The sequence below is a fragment of the Aricia agestis genome, chromosome 17 (genome assembly GCF_905147365.1).
Source record: "Aricia agestis chromosome 17, ilAriAges1.1, whole genome shotgun sequence".
Taxonomy (NCBI): Eukaryota; Metazoa; Arthropoda; class Insecta; order Lepidoptera; family Lycaenidae; genus Aricia; species Aricia agestis.
Genome location: NC_056422.1, coordinates 5,459,240 through 5,476,370, shown reverse-complemented (window position 1 = coordinate 5,476,370; position 17,131 = coordinate 5,459,240). Strand labels below are relative to the sequence as shown.

General features: G+C 33.6%; 1 protein-coding gene across 3 annotated transcripts in view; it reads left to right on the top strand.

Moving 5' to 3' along the window:
• The window catches only part of LOC121735561 (protein drumstick), a 32,365-nt gene extending 15,945 nt beyond the window's left edge, over positions 1-16,420 (top strand). For all 3 annotated transcript variants that reach the window (XM_042126412.1, XM_042126413.1, XM_042126411.1), the window contains exons 2-3: positions 6,435-6,692; positions 16,353-16,420. In XM_042126412.1, coding sequence (XP_041982346.1) covers positions 6,475-6,692; positions 16,353-16,377 — 243 coding nt within the window. In that variant the 5' untranslated portion in view covers positions 6,435-6,474 and the 3' untranslated portion in view covers positions 16,378-16,420. The remainder of the gene's footprint in view (positions 1-6,434; positions 6,693-16,352) is intronic.
• Positions 16,421-17,131: the final 711 nt, after the last annotated feature.

Sequence of the window (17,131 nt, the reverse complement as noted above, 5' to 3'; positions counted from 1 at the left end):
TCGATTTACTACCAAGTTTATGTTGCATACATTACCACTTTCAGTGTTGCCAACTGCTGCAAGTATTTCTCCCAAAACACAAAAAAACTACAAAAATAAAAGCCCCTTGAAATTTTTAATGAATAATTTATGTTTAAAAAGCTGTAAAAAATTAAAACTAAATACTAATAAAAAACAATAAATAACTAGATACGGTAAACAGAAAAGTTCAGGAGATTTTTGACAGGAGTTATGACCGCTATTTAATAGTGCTTCAAAATGCTTAGTCGAAATGCATTCGCCATTTTCGATAGCGAAAGTAGATGTCAAAAATGTAAGGGATTTAACATAATGCATCGCTTCATGTCAATTTTAATTATTTTTTTTAATTTTGAACCCCTAAATACAATAATTATGTCTTAGCGATTCGTTGTGTCAAATCTACATTTTATACTTCTAAATTCTTTTTTTTTATGAAATAAGGGGGCAAACGAGCAAACAGGTCACCTGATGGAAAGCAACTTCCGTCGCCCATGGACACTCGCAGCATCAGAAGAGCTGCAGGTGCGTTACCGGCCTTTTAAGAGGGAATAGGGTAATAGGGGAGGGTAGGGAAGGGAATAAGAGAGGGTAGGGAAGGAAATAGGAGAGGGTAGGGAAGGGAATAAGAGAGGGTAGGGAAGAAAATAGGAGAGGGTAGGGAAGAGAAAAGGGTAGGGGATTGGGCCTCCGGTAAACTCATTCACTCGGGGAAACACAGCGCAAGCGCTGTTTCACGCCGGTTTTCTGTGAGAACGTGGTATTTCTCCGGTCAAGCCGGCTCATTCGTGCCGAAGCATGGCTCTCCCACGTCTCAATTCGCTATCGAAACTTTCAAATGCATTTAGACTAAGCACTAAACGCTGTTTAAAAGAGATAAACAGTCAAAATTTGACTGTTTATCTCTTTACCAGGCGTTGACCACTGTTTTTTTCGTTGATTATAAACTTTAATTATTTCATCTACAATTTTCTCCCTCAATTTAAGGGAACGGTTCCCAACTTGGTAACACCTCTGTTGAAGCTAACGAGAAGTATTTGTGATTGAAAACTGGTAGTTTAAGCACAATGTTGCACACGTCGGAATGTGGCGTAATTAAAACGAATAGTTTTTGCACATATAAAATTATGTTAACTTTCTTAACGAATTTAACAGCCTGTAAAAATTTATATGGTGATTGTTTTTTAAATGAAATTCTTGTTAAGTTTAACGTTACATCTCAAGGAATTGTATTGAAATGCAATTCAGTAAAATTTTAAGAAATAAGATAAAGAATACTTAAGATGAGTAAAAAGACTGATTAAACACGTCTGAAAATGGCACTATTCATCACGGTCTACCACTTAATGATTTCTATAATATTATTTTTTGTGTACTAAATTAATCTATCTATACTTTTATTTTAATATTATAAAGCTGAAGAGTTTGTTTGTTTGTACGTACTAATCTCAGGAACTACTGGTCATAGCCCATAGCCCATTTATCGAGGAAGGCTATAGGCTATATAATATTAAGCTAAGATCAATTGGAGCGAAGAAACAGAGAAAAATGTGGAAAAAACGGGGAAAATTACATAAAAATGTTAAAAAGCATGATGACTATTTTTTTTCTTATCGGTAATTGAAAGATACTTAAAAAATAGAAACATCGCTGAAAGAATGACTCTGATAGCTTAAAAATTCACCAAGATATGACAATTCAAATATCTCATAAAAAAGACCTGCCCGAAACGCTCCATACAAAGTGCTACGAAAGTATGACGTCAGTCTTTCGTAGTTTGTATGCATCGGGAGAGAACTTTGTTCGACAGGTATATTAAATATTGCGTTTACGAAAGTGGTTTTATAACAAAAGTTGCTTTTAATTGCATAAGTTATCGAATTGTATACAAATATTAAGAAATTTAGTTGAAAAAAAATTCGACTTGAATATCAAACTTTGAAGGCGCATAGCAAAAAAATTCAAATGCTATCAAGCTGAAATTTTGGGAATACTTATTTTTACCGTGATTTCTTTATTTTATTAACAAAATTCGCTAATCTTTGACCTTGTCATCATCTCTATTATCTTAAGAACTACTTGAGCAATATTTATGTTATTTGGCACACATGAAGAATATACCATGAAAAGGGACATAGGCTATTTTTTGCGGAAAAATGTACGGTTTCCGTGAAATTCCTAAATTACGCGGGCGAAGCCGTGCGGAACATCTAGTTACAAAATTATAAGAAATAATATGCTTCTTCTAATACCTATCAGAAATTATTTTTTCAGCATAATTAACTTTTTCAATGGAACACAAATATTGTAGACGTTTGCTTAAAATGTTAATAGGATTTAAGCCGGAAATTTTGTAAACTTAAGTCTTAATCATCAATCCTTTCACTCATGTTGACTCAGCGGTTAAAACAAACGTTATACTTTATCCTCGTGACGCATAAAAGTTACTTCTTCATAAATTAACATAAATTATGACATCGACGTGTGATAGATAATGTAATATTAATCTATATAATATAAAAATGAGTCGCTGAATATGTTGCTAAGCGCAAAACTCGAGAACGGTTGGACCGATTTCGCTAATTCTTTTTTTTTAATATTCCTTGAAGTACGAGGATGGTTCTTACGGAGAGAAAAATTCTAAAAAAAAATTTAAATTTCCTGAATAAGTCTAAAAACAACACTTTTATATACTCCCATACAAAAGATTTGTGATAATACTTAAAAGTCAAATATATAAAAATGGATTTTCAATTATGTTAGTAACGCTAAAACTCGAAAACGGCTGAACGGGTTGGGCTAATTTTAATCTTAAAATATTCGTAGAAGTCCAGGGAAGGTTTTAAAGTGACATGAAGTTCACCGGGACAGCTAGTATTTAATAAAAATAATATTGATATTTAATAATATTTAATAGTAGGTAGATAATATTTGATAGCCAGCTACTTGAAACGTTCAAAACAAAATTCCGTGGAAATCGTACATTGTCTCGCAATAAACCCTGTGTACTCCATACCCACTGTGTGCCAAATAACGTACCCTGTGTCCTCCGTACCGTACCCACCCTGTGCCAAAATTGTATCAAAATCGGGCTGATTTTGATAAAATTTTGGCACATGGTGTCCTGCAAATAGAACAATCCATATTTTGGGACTATCAAATCAAAGTATGAAATCTTTTCTATCTCTGTTAGCTACCACTTTCAAGAATTTTCGCAGAGGAAATTGTTATTCGTCTTATCAAAATGAAGCTACTTACGAAAAATTTGCTTGATAGTAATAAAAAAAAATGTTCTAGGGAACCGGGACTTATTGTTATCATTCTAAAAAATAATAGAAAAATATTGTAATTTGAAGCTAGGACTGTACTTTTAAATGTTTTTGTGGTGTATATGTACTATTATTTAGTATTTTCCAGGTTTTTACAATGACTACATAATTAATATTCCACTGCGCACTTGAGTTCTCTGAAAAGGGTCATCGGTTCAAATCAGTAGGTGCATTAGTCATTAATTTTTGTGAAATGTCGAGCCGTTCTCATAGGTGTTGTGATTCATAATAATTCGGAAATACATCTGACCCCTGACCTCATTAGTTTAAACGAGCAAGACAACACCTGATGTGAATAATTGGGACGAAGGTGTGTCACTTCGGAAGATTGTTTTAGGTTTGAGGGTCCTTATTTAGTTTTTACTAATAAGGTAATTATAACGAGTGATGTTAAAAATTTAATCTTTAACCGACTTGCAAAAAGATGGTTCTATTTTCGGCTATGGATATAATTTTCACCCAAGTTATTATTGCTTAATATTAATTAATCTTCAAATTGTTAATAACAATAACATAGTGAATAATAACAAAGACAAAGATAATTCTAAAATTCAGTAAGTTTGTGTTACTTGAAATTAAATCTTATGATTTACAAATTAAGGTGCATATTTGAATATCATTGGTCCTGGCCAAAGAGTTGTAGTCAGCTAGATGTGTCTTTTAAAATTAATGCGGTTTAATAGATTAAAACATAAATCATAATGTAATAACAGCAAGTCAATAATAAAATTATGAATCAGTATTCAGTTGCTAGTTCATTTAAACTTTTGGTAGGTAACATTAAAAAATATGAACAAAAAGATTAAAGTTAATTTTCAACAACAAGTAAAAATATGTATTACTTTCTTACGATTCTAAATCATATAGAACAATATTTCAAAATCAACATTTAAAATCTTAAAAATTATTTGGGAAACTGATTCAAACCTAGAGTATACAGGGTGTAACAAAATAACGTGATAAATTTAGAAGTTTAGGGTGTACATGTGTCCCTAACAGAGTGCACTTTGAAAGTAGCAGCGCTAAAAGAGCAATTTTTTTGTGATTTGTATGAGCAAGTGCGCCTGCGTCATGAGTTTGCCTATACAAAAGTTAAAAAAGTTACTCTCTCAGCGCTTTTTCTTTCCTGGAGGACTAAGGGAATACACACCCTAAAGTATAATCACTTAGTTTTGTTACACCCTACAGGCACATTACACGTAGCATGAGAAGCACCGGGACATTAAGATGAACGATATTACTCGTCTCCATACTTTAAAAACCATAAATTTTGCTACTAAAGAGGTAACGTCGTGACGGGCAGATATTTATCAAAAGCACCGACAGCCCCCCTAGATGGTAGCCACGAGCGTCGTGAGGTTACGTTTGAAGTTTTCGGCTAAGAACGACGCAAATAAACTTTTTCGCAATTTTTTTCTATGTTGAGACGGATAAAATCAAATAACTTTTAATAGTTTTTGTCTGAAAAGGATTCCAACAATATTTTTTTCTGCGATTTCTTTTCAAGCTAAGGATTATAAAAATCTAAATAAATATTAAATAATAATAATTAATTTACATTCTTCTTAAAAATGTATACTTACTCGCTTTCTTGAAAATTCTAGCAAAGGACTGTTTTGCAATAAAATACTTCCTATGTAATATATCCTATCCCGGGATTAAAAATATCAGCTAAAACGGTTAGCAGACAGATTGACAGACAGACAGACACACTTTCACATTTATAATATTAGTATGGATCGTGTATAAGCTCAATAAAACATCCGCAATGTTGCACTCTTGTAACTGATATTTTATCGCCGACTGTACTTAACGTTCGGCGCAGTCAAAGCGGCGTCAAAAGTACAGTCACGCCCACAAATTATTAAATTTTACGACAACTTTAACGCTCGAAGTCACTAACGAGGTATTCTATGCAGTAGATTTGTAACAAGTCAATAAACAAGCCATTTCCAGCACGCGAAGAAATTGCGAGGTTACTTAAGTGTTACCACGTCTGTGAAATGTCGTTATGATGCTTTTGTTTAGCTTTCGTATTCAGAAATAAACGACGACCAAAAATCTAAGCCTTTATGAGATGAGAAAAAATCTATATTTGCCGGTGCTATAGGTATCTTTAATTATTTAAAACTCCTAAATCAATCGCAGAACGACCTCCAAACAATACTAGCGGTATCATAAACATCAAACAAAATATGTAAAAAACGTAAAACTAATAAGAAGCACAAAACAGCATCATAAATTATCCTGTGTTACGCGGAATAAAATTACTAGATGCGCCACCGCAACATATTAGCTATTAATAACAGAAGTCCGCGACCTGTAATTTAGCGGGGGCAAGCGGCCGAAATGGGTGCGTATCGTGAGTGAAATGCACGCACGGTAGCGCCCCGAGCCAGCGCGGCTTTCCCACCGTGACCACGCCGTAATCGGTGCCATTTAATGCTGCCTATAATTGCTGTCCTTATAAATAATTATATAAATAACCATTGTTAAAACAAAAAGAAAAAATAAAAGTAAGTAGGATTTACTTAAATCGTTAATCTTATATCGTTGAAACGAAAACAAAGAAATCCTTTACGGCTTAAATAGTTAATCTATCTGCTTTTAATCTTTGTATTGTTTAAACTTTAAAGCTATAAAACATAATTATTGGATGTATAATATCATAATTTATAGCTCCCTACCGGCCTTCGGAACAGTGTAAAATTTCCATAAAAACACAGTAACATCGATCGGTATGTGCCAATCAGCCTTGCTACCTGTTGTCCACGTGGTGGGGGCTACGCGCCTTCCGTGTAACGTTATCAGTGGTTTCCGCACCCTCTCGCCGCCGCAGTTGCTAAACGCACCCGGCCTACGTCGCACGTACCGTGACACATCTAGCGCATCTCGATCCGTGGCACCCCGCTCCCATTTTACGCGTTACTCTCAATTAATACTAGCCTTGACTAGGTGCGTATTAGTCTTAGGAACATAATAATCTTAAGCAAATTAGATTAATCTGTGTCATAAAATGTGTTCTATTGTTTCGAGTTTGAGTTGATTTTCGCGCTCCGTGTACTGATAAGTTATCATTGTCAACAGGCGCCCTAGCCCCGCCCGTAGTAACCATAGAGCAGACAAAATGTTCGCTGTGATGCAAATCGACGAGGATCGCACCAGGGACTTCAGGCGTAAACTGCGCCCAAAATGCGAGTTCGTCTGCAAGTATTGCCAACGTCGGTTCACCAAGTCCTACAACCTGATGATTCACGAACGCACCCACAAGAGCCCCGAGCTGAGCTTCAGCTGCGAGGTCTGCGGGAAGAGTTTCAAAAGGCAGGACAATTTGCGTCAGCACAGGTCAGTCACCTTTTATTTGACATATCTAGAATTTATGCATCTTTGATTTTTTTTAAATTTTATTCAGAGTTATTGTACTACGCAGTAGTTAAGAGATTTTGTTTGTTGAAACCTATTAATCTTGTAAGATATGACGTTTAATACTCTTTCAAATCTCTCAGATGTATATTTCGAATATATCAGTATAATATGTACGTTAAGTCATACCTAGTTACCTGACCACTACGTATAAAAACTTTGGTTTAATAAGATTTGATTAAAATATCTACCGAAACAAAAGTAACACTGTAATTATAACATAAGCCTTTAATTTCATGCTAAAGCGCAAGAGTGAAGGGCGTATAAAATTAATAAATTAACGCAAAGGACATTATAATTATAACAAAGTTTAAGTCCATTATATTGCCATTGTCGTACATGTATCATTGAATATTTTATTTTATAAAATGTCAATTCACCTGCAAAAGTATTTTAGGAAGAAATATTATGCCTACCAAATAAATTTTATAAAAATCGGCCAAGTGCGAGTCGGAGTCGCGCACGAAGGGTTCAGTTATCCGTACCATTTAAGTGCAAGAATAGGCAAAAAATTTTATTAAAATTTTGTTATTAATTATTAAAGAAAATCTACTAAAAATATATAAAAAGTATTTTGTGAATATTTTGAGTGCCTACGTGTAGCCACTTAAAATATTACCAAATATTTATTGATATAAAGCAAAAAAGGCCAAAAATCACGTTTGTTTTATGAGAGCCCCCCTTAAATATTTGATTAATTTTGTTTTTAGTATTTGTGGTTATAGCGGCAATAGAAATACATACTCTCTGAAAATTTTAACTTTCTAGCTATCGCCGTTCTTGAGACAGACAGACGGATAGACATACATCGAAGTCTTAGTGATAGGGTCTCGTTTTTACCTTTGGGTACGGAACCCTAAAAATGTAAAAGTGAAAACTATTTGAGCTAAGGTTACTATAGTTTGTAAAAGTTTCAAAAACTTCAAAAAAGGAAGTGTTTCTTTCGTCCCAATTCACGACATTTTGACATCTTACTTTGCTATTGAAAACTGGCAAATGATGAGACTTTGACTAAGCACTCAAGTGTTCGAACTTCGTTAGTTTCTAATTCTATAGTTATCTCCAGCCAAATGCCAATGTTTTAGTCCATCGAGGTAATTTCCAAAAACCTGTTAGTATTTCCATCTTACAGCACTTCTACCATGCCAATTGGCTTGCTGTTTTAATAACTACTTCATTCTTTACTTCGGTCTAGAATCAATTCTACATCTAAACTTTGTTTTTTTTTTAGTTTATCATTTAGTTCAGTGTAGATTCTTCAAAAATTTATATCTATAAGTCTATTATAATACTGCAGCCAGTGTTTTAGTCCATATAATTTGTGGTGTGACCGCAAGGCCGCGGCGTGGCAACTCAACACACATTAGGGTCTGTCTCGTCAGCGGTCTATACAAGCTACTGTTACAGCCGCAACGACCTACAAGGTCTAGATTTTATAACTGACATGACATGTCACGTGGTAGTATTTATCTCTTTATTAGAAGCTTTGTACCCAATTTCACCAAAGTCTGTTAGACATGTTAACAGCTTTTATTCATAAGAATTATCTTATGAATAAAAGCTGTTAACATGTCTTCACGTATTAACGTGGGAGAGCCATGCTTCGGCACGAATGGGCCGACTCGACCGGAGAACTTGCGCTGTGTTTCGCCGAGTGAGTGAGTTTACTGGAGGCCCAATCCTGTACCCTGTTGCCTTCCCTACCCTCCCCTATTCCCTTCCCTTCTCTTCCCATCCCTACCCTCCCCTATTACCCTATTCCCTCTTAAAAGGCCGGCAACGCACCTGCAGCTCTTCTGATGCTGCGAATGTCCATGGGCGACGGAAGTTGCTTTCCATCAGGTGACCCGTTTGCTCATTTGCCCCCTTATTTCATTAAAAAAAAAACTAAAGAGGTATAGTGATACTATTTCAAGCGTTAACTTTAACAGTTGTTGGTGATATTGGGTGTTAAATACACTATTTGTCGATTGTGGTTTACCAACATAATCACAGGTTTTATGCCACAATTAGTTTTGAAATTTTTATTAAGATCAAGTATAGATTTTGGTGATAGCCTTACATGACATGTCACATGTTGGATGATTTATGTCTTGATTTTAGAAGCTTTAAGAGCTCATCTGACTCTAAAAATTAAACATCGTCCTTCTCTCTTCACACTCACGCCCGTCTTTCATATGCCAGGTGAAAAAGGACGGCGAGAATCATCGCCGAGTTAGTTTTACTTGAATAAAAGACGAACTATAATGATTATGAAAAAAGTGTTTTGAGCAAATTTAGGTTTTATCAATACCTTTTTAGATATTAAAAAATATTAAAGCAAAGACAGCAAACTTCGAAGATCCAAGCAAAAATGTGTCTAAACAAGGTTTTTTGTAAAAAAGAAACTATCGAGCATTTTTTGAGTAATCGTGTTTTCGTCTTGAGCATATTCAATCTTTATGAACTGAAGTTACTTGTGTCAAAAAATCAGTTTTCTAGACCTTACAGATTTTGAGATCTAGGTTAAAGTATGTAGTCAAGTTAGGGTCATATGGGCTCTTAAATACATTATCATTATTTGTACCTATCCAACATCACTACTCGTATTTTTTCGTCTTGTAAGTTACAAGATTTTCATGCCTACGCGTTTTTTTTTCAAATACTTTATTCACTTTATTACAATTGTTTTACAGTATACATTAATACGCCAAACTGAACAAGCAGTTTGTAGGCGTTCCGCTCAAACACAAAAATTACATGCAATTGTAATACAATGATAATAATTACACAAAATATAATACTAACAAGTAACATAATTACGAACTAACTAAAAAGTGTGTGTGTGTGTGTGTGTGTGTGTGTGTGTGTGTGTGTGTGTGTGTGTGTGTGTGTGTGTATGTGTCAGTGTTTGTGTGTGAGAATGAGACTACATTTTTTATTACATTTTCTTAGTATATCCAAGCATTTCTTTGAGTTTTTGTTTTAATTTCTTTTTACACTTTATTTTCTTTGCCTCTCTTAATAGCTTAAACTTATTAGTTCTTTCCCCATAATAATTATTTACTTTTATTTGCTCTAATTTTCCTTTTTTCGACTCTCTAACACTATATTTATGCTTTATCTTTATTTTAAATTTATCACTATATTATGTTTCTATCGCAATTAAGTATTTCACTTTTTCACTTACTGGTATAATTTCACATTCCTGGAATAGCTTACAATAATCGTCTTTGTATTTATTTTTTGTTCTTTTATCTACCATTATTTTTAAAAACCTTATTTGTATATTTTTTATTTGCTCTATATACGTTTTAAACGTTAACCCATAGCAATTTAGTCCATAATTAATGACAGACTCCACCAGAGCATAGTAAACCATAAGCAGAGTACGTTTATCTAATATTCTTTTTAAAAGATAAAATTTACTAAGTACTGATCTCAATCTGTTACATACTAATTCAATATGCGGCTTCCAAGTAAAGTTTTTATCTATAATCAGACCCAAATATTTTATATTATTTACCACTTCCAATTCGTTACAATGACAGTTATTTTTTGATGTAAACAGTTATATGTGTGTCCCACTATGCGTACATTTGCTCCTGCCGATCGATTGTAGGGTGAGCATATATGCATAACTTTAGTTTTATTATCCCATTGTCGTGGGCCCATTTTGTTATTTTATCAAAATCACCTTGCAATTGACTTTCGATCAGTTGCAAGTTTTTACCTACTACTACCAAGCATGTATCATCAGCATACATGTATAACCTACTATATTCTACTACATTAGGCATGCTATTTACATGCATTGTATACCCAGAAGGACCATATACGGAACCAGTGGGCACCCCCAACGTTATGTCCGCATCTGCACCCGTTGTATAATCGACAATGGTGCAGAGCGTCCTGTTCTTCAAGTAGCTCTTGAGTTCTTCAAGAGCTACTTTTTTGGAAAAGTTAGTGCAAATATTAATCAAACTGTCTGTCTTCCCTAAGTACTTTTTAATTATGCTGTCAATGCTATTATTACTTTTACCTATCCATTCATTAATATGGGACCATATTTTTTTACATTTATTTAACTGGGCCTTTCTATGCTTGTTTCTCGCAGTGTTTATGATATGTATAATCCAACCTTTTGGACATGTTAGACGGTTCCATTTTCCATATTCTAAATAACTCGTTTTTTTATCTATCTTAATTAATATTTGTGTCAGTCATATTTTAATTTTTATTAAAATATCAATAGAACGCATAAGAACGGAAATTTTGTGTATAATTTACATTCATTTATGATTTAAAAGATCTTTTATAAGAGTCGGCAGGTATTATTTTATGGTAGGTAAATATTCCGACTGTGTTGAAGCCGACATAAAATTATGTAATTACGAGTTCATTTATTATTCCTTATCATTGTTTATTCCTTACAATGTTATAATGATTGTTGCCATTACGCAGTTTGAAATATTACCTACCTACAAAATGGCTAAATGTGACTACTATTGGCCACATAATAATGATCAATAAACAACCTACAGTAACAGCAGCACGAAAGAGGCCTTTGGGTAGTATAATTGTTGTTATAATAAAATTTACAATGTAATGTAAATAATTTTATTTTAACATTTCAAAATTCCATCATGCATATCAAAATAAACATTAGCAATTAATTATAGGATAAAATCACACCCGCAAACTCAACTAAAATTTTGTACAGCTTCACACTCAAACGAGGAAAATCGTAAACGATTGTAAGTGGTACAAACTATAGTTTACGTTAGGGTTCATCCGGCGTAGACAATCGCAACTGATACATACGATGTGTAAATTTGGGTATCGGCTCCCGTATTACTCTGCGTAGACTATCGCTGAGGGACTAACGATAAATAACGTCGGAGGCGTTTGAAATATACTACAGTTTGCGTTTAGAAAAAGGCAGTTGTAGTTCGAATTTAATATTTTTTCTTGAAGATCCTAAAAGATCTAACTTAATTCTATGCATTTTCGCAATAAAACGATTTTTGCCATTTTGTGGCTTACGATAGTCTACCTAGGAGCAGTCGACATACAAACAGTTTACAGTTACTACACGTTTCTAATCCCAAAATGTCATGTAACATAAAGTTTTTCGCATGGCACCACCAACATTTCATGTCGAGACGTATCTAGATAAGGGGTATCTGTGATCATCTTGGGTGTATGGGATCCTTGTAGGGTTGCCAGAACAGAATTAAAACTTTGAAGTTGCATCGACTATTTTTACCCATACTGAGACATTAAGGTAGAAACAGCATATTTTGTGCTTACTCACTGTAATTTTGAATTCATGTATTTTTTTAAAATATGCGGATAGCAAGGAAAATCAAGTCTAGTCTATAGTCTAGTCAAGAAGCCTAACGGAATAGCAAAATTATAATTATCTTATTTAGCCTCACGTCCGTTTTAAAATTCTAAACAAAAATTGCCAAATTTTGCGAAATAAAAACAAAAAGTTATTCTGAAGCTCCTTCAAAAACTCAGCTGTGCCAACCCTGAGTGTATGTGTGTTCGTGTGAAAAGTACAGTGTATCCAGGCTACTGAGATCGTCGATAGATCACGACGTGGCGTCGTGACGTGCCTCCTTAACGGTGCTTAATAGTCCCTAATGCTTCCGAAACTGTGCGACCGCGGTAGCCCCGACATCAACATATAATTTGCTCGAGTACGGCCGGTGCCCTCGTATATGTGACAGCTTTTTGGTACGCCGAAATATTTGGCCAGGTCCAAGTCATGCGACGCAAGCTGAAATAAATTTAAAGCTGATTTTTTTCTGGAAGTCATCTAAGTTACTTTTATTATTATTTGCTGATGCACAGTTCTCTTGTACCAGCAACAGCATTATAGTATGTTTTATAATTTATACCAATAAAATTTGGCCAAGTCCTACTTATGGGCTATGATGGCTGAAATATTTTCTTGAAGCAGAGTTCATGTTAGAATTTTTTGGTCAAAGAAGTAAGAGAAAAGAACGTAATATGATTTACTAAAGAACTGTTGTATAAATAATAGAAGCCTAAAATAATTATTACTTATACATAACACTTTTCTCTTGCGATAAAAATAAGCTTAATATGTCTCCATTTTTTTGCTGATAATTAGATGCTTCCAAGTAACGTATGCTGAAATAAACAAATATTATACATGTTATTAACTTTTATGGCCTACAAACAGTATAAAGGGGAATATTTATAAATGCCGCCTACCGTACACCGTGCTTCACTCATTGAGGTAATTCGTCGATTCGGTGGTTTACGGTACTTGAACTCTTGAACCTGTTGCCGTTATGATACCTCATGAACGATTTCACACCGGCTCACATTTTACATTTAAGTGATTGGATCTGTTATCGATAATTTTCATAAGTAGATAAGGTTTCAAAAGGAGTTTAAAAATAATTTTAAAAGTTTAGGGGTTAAAAATTATAATCACGAAAAAAAATCACTTGAAATGTGATTTTTTTGAGAGTGAGAAAAAAGGGGGGAATAAATACACATACTGTATACAGCATGATTTCCTAAAATAAATTTTGTTTCATCTACGTATACGGTTTTTTGGGGAGTAACATATTATATCTAATCAAAAATAAAAAATATACAATATTTTTTATCCAATTTTTTAAAACTTTTTTTTTTGTAATATCTTTAATTTTTTTTCTCAAGTACCAAGCTAAGCGTATGAGGCCGTGTGAATGTGAGCTCGTGAGCGCCGGTGGCTGTACGCGGTAAATGGCTGTACTGGACCTGCAGGCTTACGCGGAACTAATATTTGTTGTTTAGAACGTGAGAAAAAAAAACTTGGGGGTTCGAAAGTTGAAAAAAATCTTGGCAAAGGTTTTTGGTGGTTACTAGTTTTATATTCAGCCTTAATTCGAACTTATGTTTGTTGTTTAGAACGTAAGAAAAAAAGTCACGGGTTCTAGATTAAAAAAAAACATGACAAAAAATATTGGCAGTAACTAGTTTTAGGTTCAAGCTAATTGTAAGCCAGGTATTATATTATGACAAAAAGACAAAATATGAAACTACTTAGTATGAGGGCATATTCCAAATTATAGCGACATAACAATAAATAAACACCCTGTATAATATTTTATACGCTGACACATCCATTAAAAAAAATTTGCGCTTTTTGCTAATTTTTTTTTAATTTTTTTCTTATATTTTTAAAATCTTAAGAACAATAATACGCGAAGTATTCAAATGTCGATACTATTTTCTCACGGTAAATACATTTCTCTCCGTATCTGGTATCTACCAATTTGACATTTGCAGACTTAATTAAAGTACATTTATTTGTAATTTATCTGAGAGAATACGAAGATCGTAATTAACTGAGCTCTGACGTGATAACAAAGGAGTAGGTTTAATTGCGATGGTCTATATAGTTAGCGGAGTGGGTCATCGGGCTTGCGTCGATAGGTCAACTCCTTGGCGACTCGCTGCTAGATAAAAAAAAAACTTTTTTTGCTTTGGCGAGTCACTGCAATAAAATGTTTCAAGTATTTGTAGATGTATGGAATAAAGGGTAATTTCAAGACATATAAGTAATATTATGTCAAGGGCGGATCCAGGGGGAGGGGGGGGGGCAGGGGGTCATGACCCCCCCTGGGCTGGGTGCAGGTCCTAGGTGAACCACTAAGTAAAATTGTTAAACATACTGATTTTTTTTTTAATAGATTTTATTTAAGTACATACTTTCAAATTTCAATATTTAATAAATTAAATATACCTAATAATTTGTTTGACGGCAAACTCATGACTCGGGATCGATGATGACCCCACCCTGGCACCAAAGCTGGATCCGCCCTTGTATTATGTTTTGCTGTTTTAAACATTATTAATTTAAAAAAAAAGTTACTAATGTTTGAAGTATTTGTAGACGTAGGGAATAAAGGGTAATTTCGTCAAGACATAGATGTTTTGCTGATTTATCGTTATTGCATGAAAGTCTTTATAAACACTATCCTGCGGAAAAAACATACATGGTCATGTCAATTTAAATAGCATTTCAAATATTACTTGCAAGTGTTCACTCATGAACGATGCAATTCAGCAAATTTTTAGATATATGTAATTTCAGTCCGCCATTTTATTTATTTCTATTCACAGGATGTTTTTTAAATATTTTTTCTGAATTCCGTACATTAGCAATTTACGGTACTTTTAAGTTGTATTTAATTGGTTGCGAATAAAGGCAGTGCTCTAAATGTGTTGTAACCGTGTACAATGGCGCTACAAATGAGGTGCCATACCGTTAATTAGGCAGAGAGACCTCATGGTTCGCCTTATATAGGGTGTTCTTAGTTTAGTGGCTAAATTCGTTAATTCTTTAAAATATATAAATGTAAAAAAATGTTTAGTGTTTTTTAAGTAAATTAATTAAATATAATAATCAAAAATTAGTACTAGTTCTTTAATTGTACATATTAGAACATAAAAATTTTTATGGCAAAGATTTTTTCGTACGAAGCAGCTTACTAGCTGTGGTAATATTTACTTAAAAGTAACGTTCAATATTAATAAATGATTATCTATGCAATTATACAAGTTGTGAAGTAAATATTCAAAGTTCTAAAATTGTACTTGATATTTGTAATTATTTCAATGAAATGCAGAAAAACAATACAATTCAATTCTTCTTTAAATCTCGATCGTTTCCGCAACATTCTGTATACGGGAACAAAGCGCGTTCCCACAGTCTCGTACAGGGTGTTCACGAAGTAACCCGGTGTTCGCGCGGAAGTATAATGCCTGTCACCTCCGCCCTTTCGTTGGCGTGGAATCGAGGGCCGATTCTCGATTACGCAAATCGCTCTATCCGATTATTTGATATCGATTCTAAATTGGAGTGACAAAATTAATTAATAGGTTAGCGTGTAGATATCGATTTTTTTACCAAGATTTTTTTAGATTTAGGAAGGTTGTTTTTTTAGTATTGTCGATATAGTTAGCTGGCAACCGTGGTCGCTTCGTTGAGACTCGAGCAATTGCACATGTGTAACTTTAGTGCTTTACCCCATCTGCAATGTTGTCTTCACTTTCTTTAGGAATACTACATAGTACATACATATTAGATGTTTCTAACATAATATTTTGAAAACAAAGTTTGAGAGCCAACTTTATTGATATTGAAAATGTAGTCAGTAACTTATATTTTTCCATTGTTTGAAGTTCCGAACCTGTTTTTGATTGTCTAAAAATTCCTATAAAGATCCGTATCACGACGTGAAGAAGCCTAAAAAAGTCTAAAGCAAACCACGAATTATAATCAGACAGGTCTAAGACTTTGGAACAAATTGGTAATTGCCCAAGCTTAACCAGCAGTTGCTAATATTGAGTTAGTTAGTAACTTAATAAAGATATAGTTAAGAAAAACGAGGATGTATTTTATTATTTTAAATAAATTATTGCGTAAAGAAAAAATTAATAATTAGAATTGACAAATTCTGTACTAGCCTGTATAAGTGACATCGATGTATTATTAAAGATTAAACATTACTTATTCTAAGTGTGCATGTTTTTAATTTATTTTACTAACATTTGTCTCAATTGTTATAGATGTAGTCAATGCTTGTGGCGGTGAAGGTGAAGGAGATAGCACGATTCATCAACTGCGGTCTCTCTTACACAGTAAGATTCTTTTTTCAACCTTATAACCAAAAAGAAAATCTGAGGACACTGAAAAAAATGTACAAAATATATCAGCTTTTTATAACCCTAAGAGATGACCGCTACATTTTATTCTATCACAAATAAAATCAAGAATAAAATCAATCTTCGTGCTCAACAATGCGCTGCAAGCATTTTAACACTTTGAAAAGGAAAAAAAAGGAAAAAAATCTAATTTGTTTATTGTTTGTTACAGAGAAATGCATTACAGCAGAGAGACCGTGCAAGTTCGTTAACGCGTTACAGCCAAGTGATGCAAACCAACCCAGAAAAAACATCAGTATTCGTGCTTTTTGTTAACACCAGAATCTAGAATTTATAAGTATATCGTTCACTGAAAATATTGTGTCCGTGCAAAAATAAACTAAAAAAAAACTTTTGCTACAACAAAGGTGTTTTTTTTAGATATTGGTGTACTGGATACAGTGGTTCAGTGGAAATATACTTATTTGTAAATTTCGATGTCATCATTCAAAAATGTATATTCGGCAAAGTTCTGGTGATTTGTAAATAGTTATTTATAAGTAAGTGATGAATAGAGTACGGCTTATGCTTAGCTTTTATATGTAAAAAAATATTTATACAATATTTAAAATTATATCTCTAGGCTTCCAGAACGTTTCGACTTCGAATTTATCGTTGAAAAATCGGTGAAAATCAGAAATAAA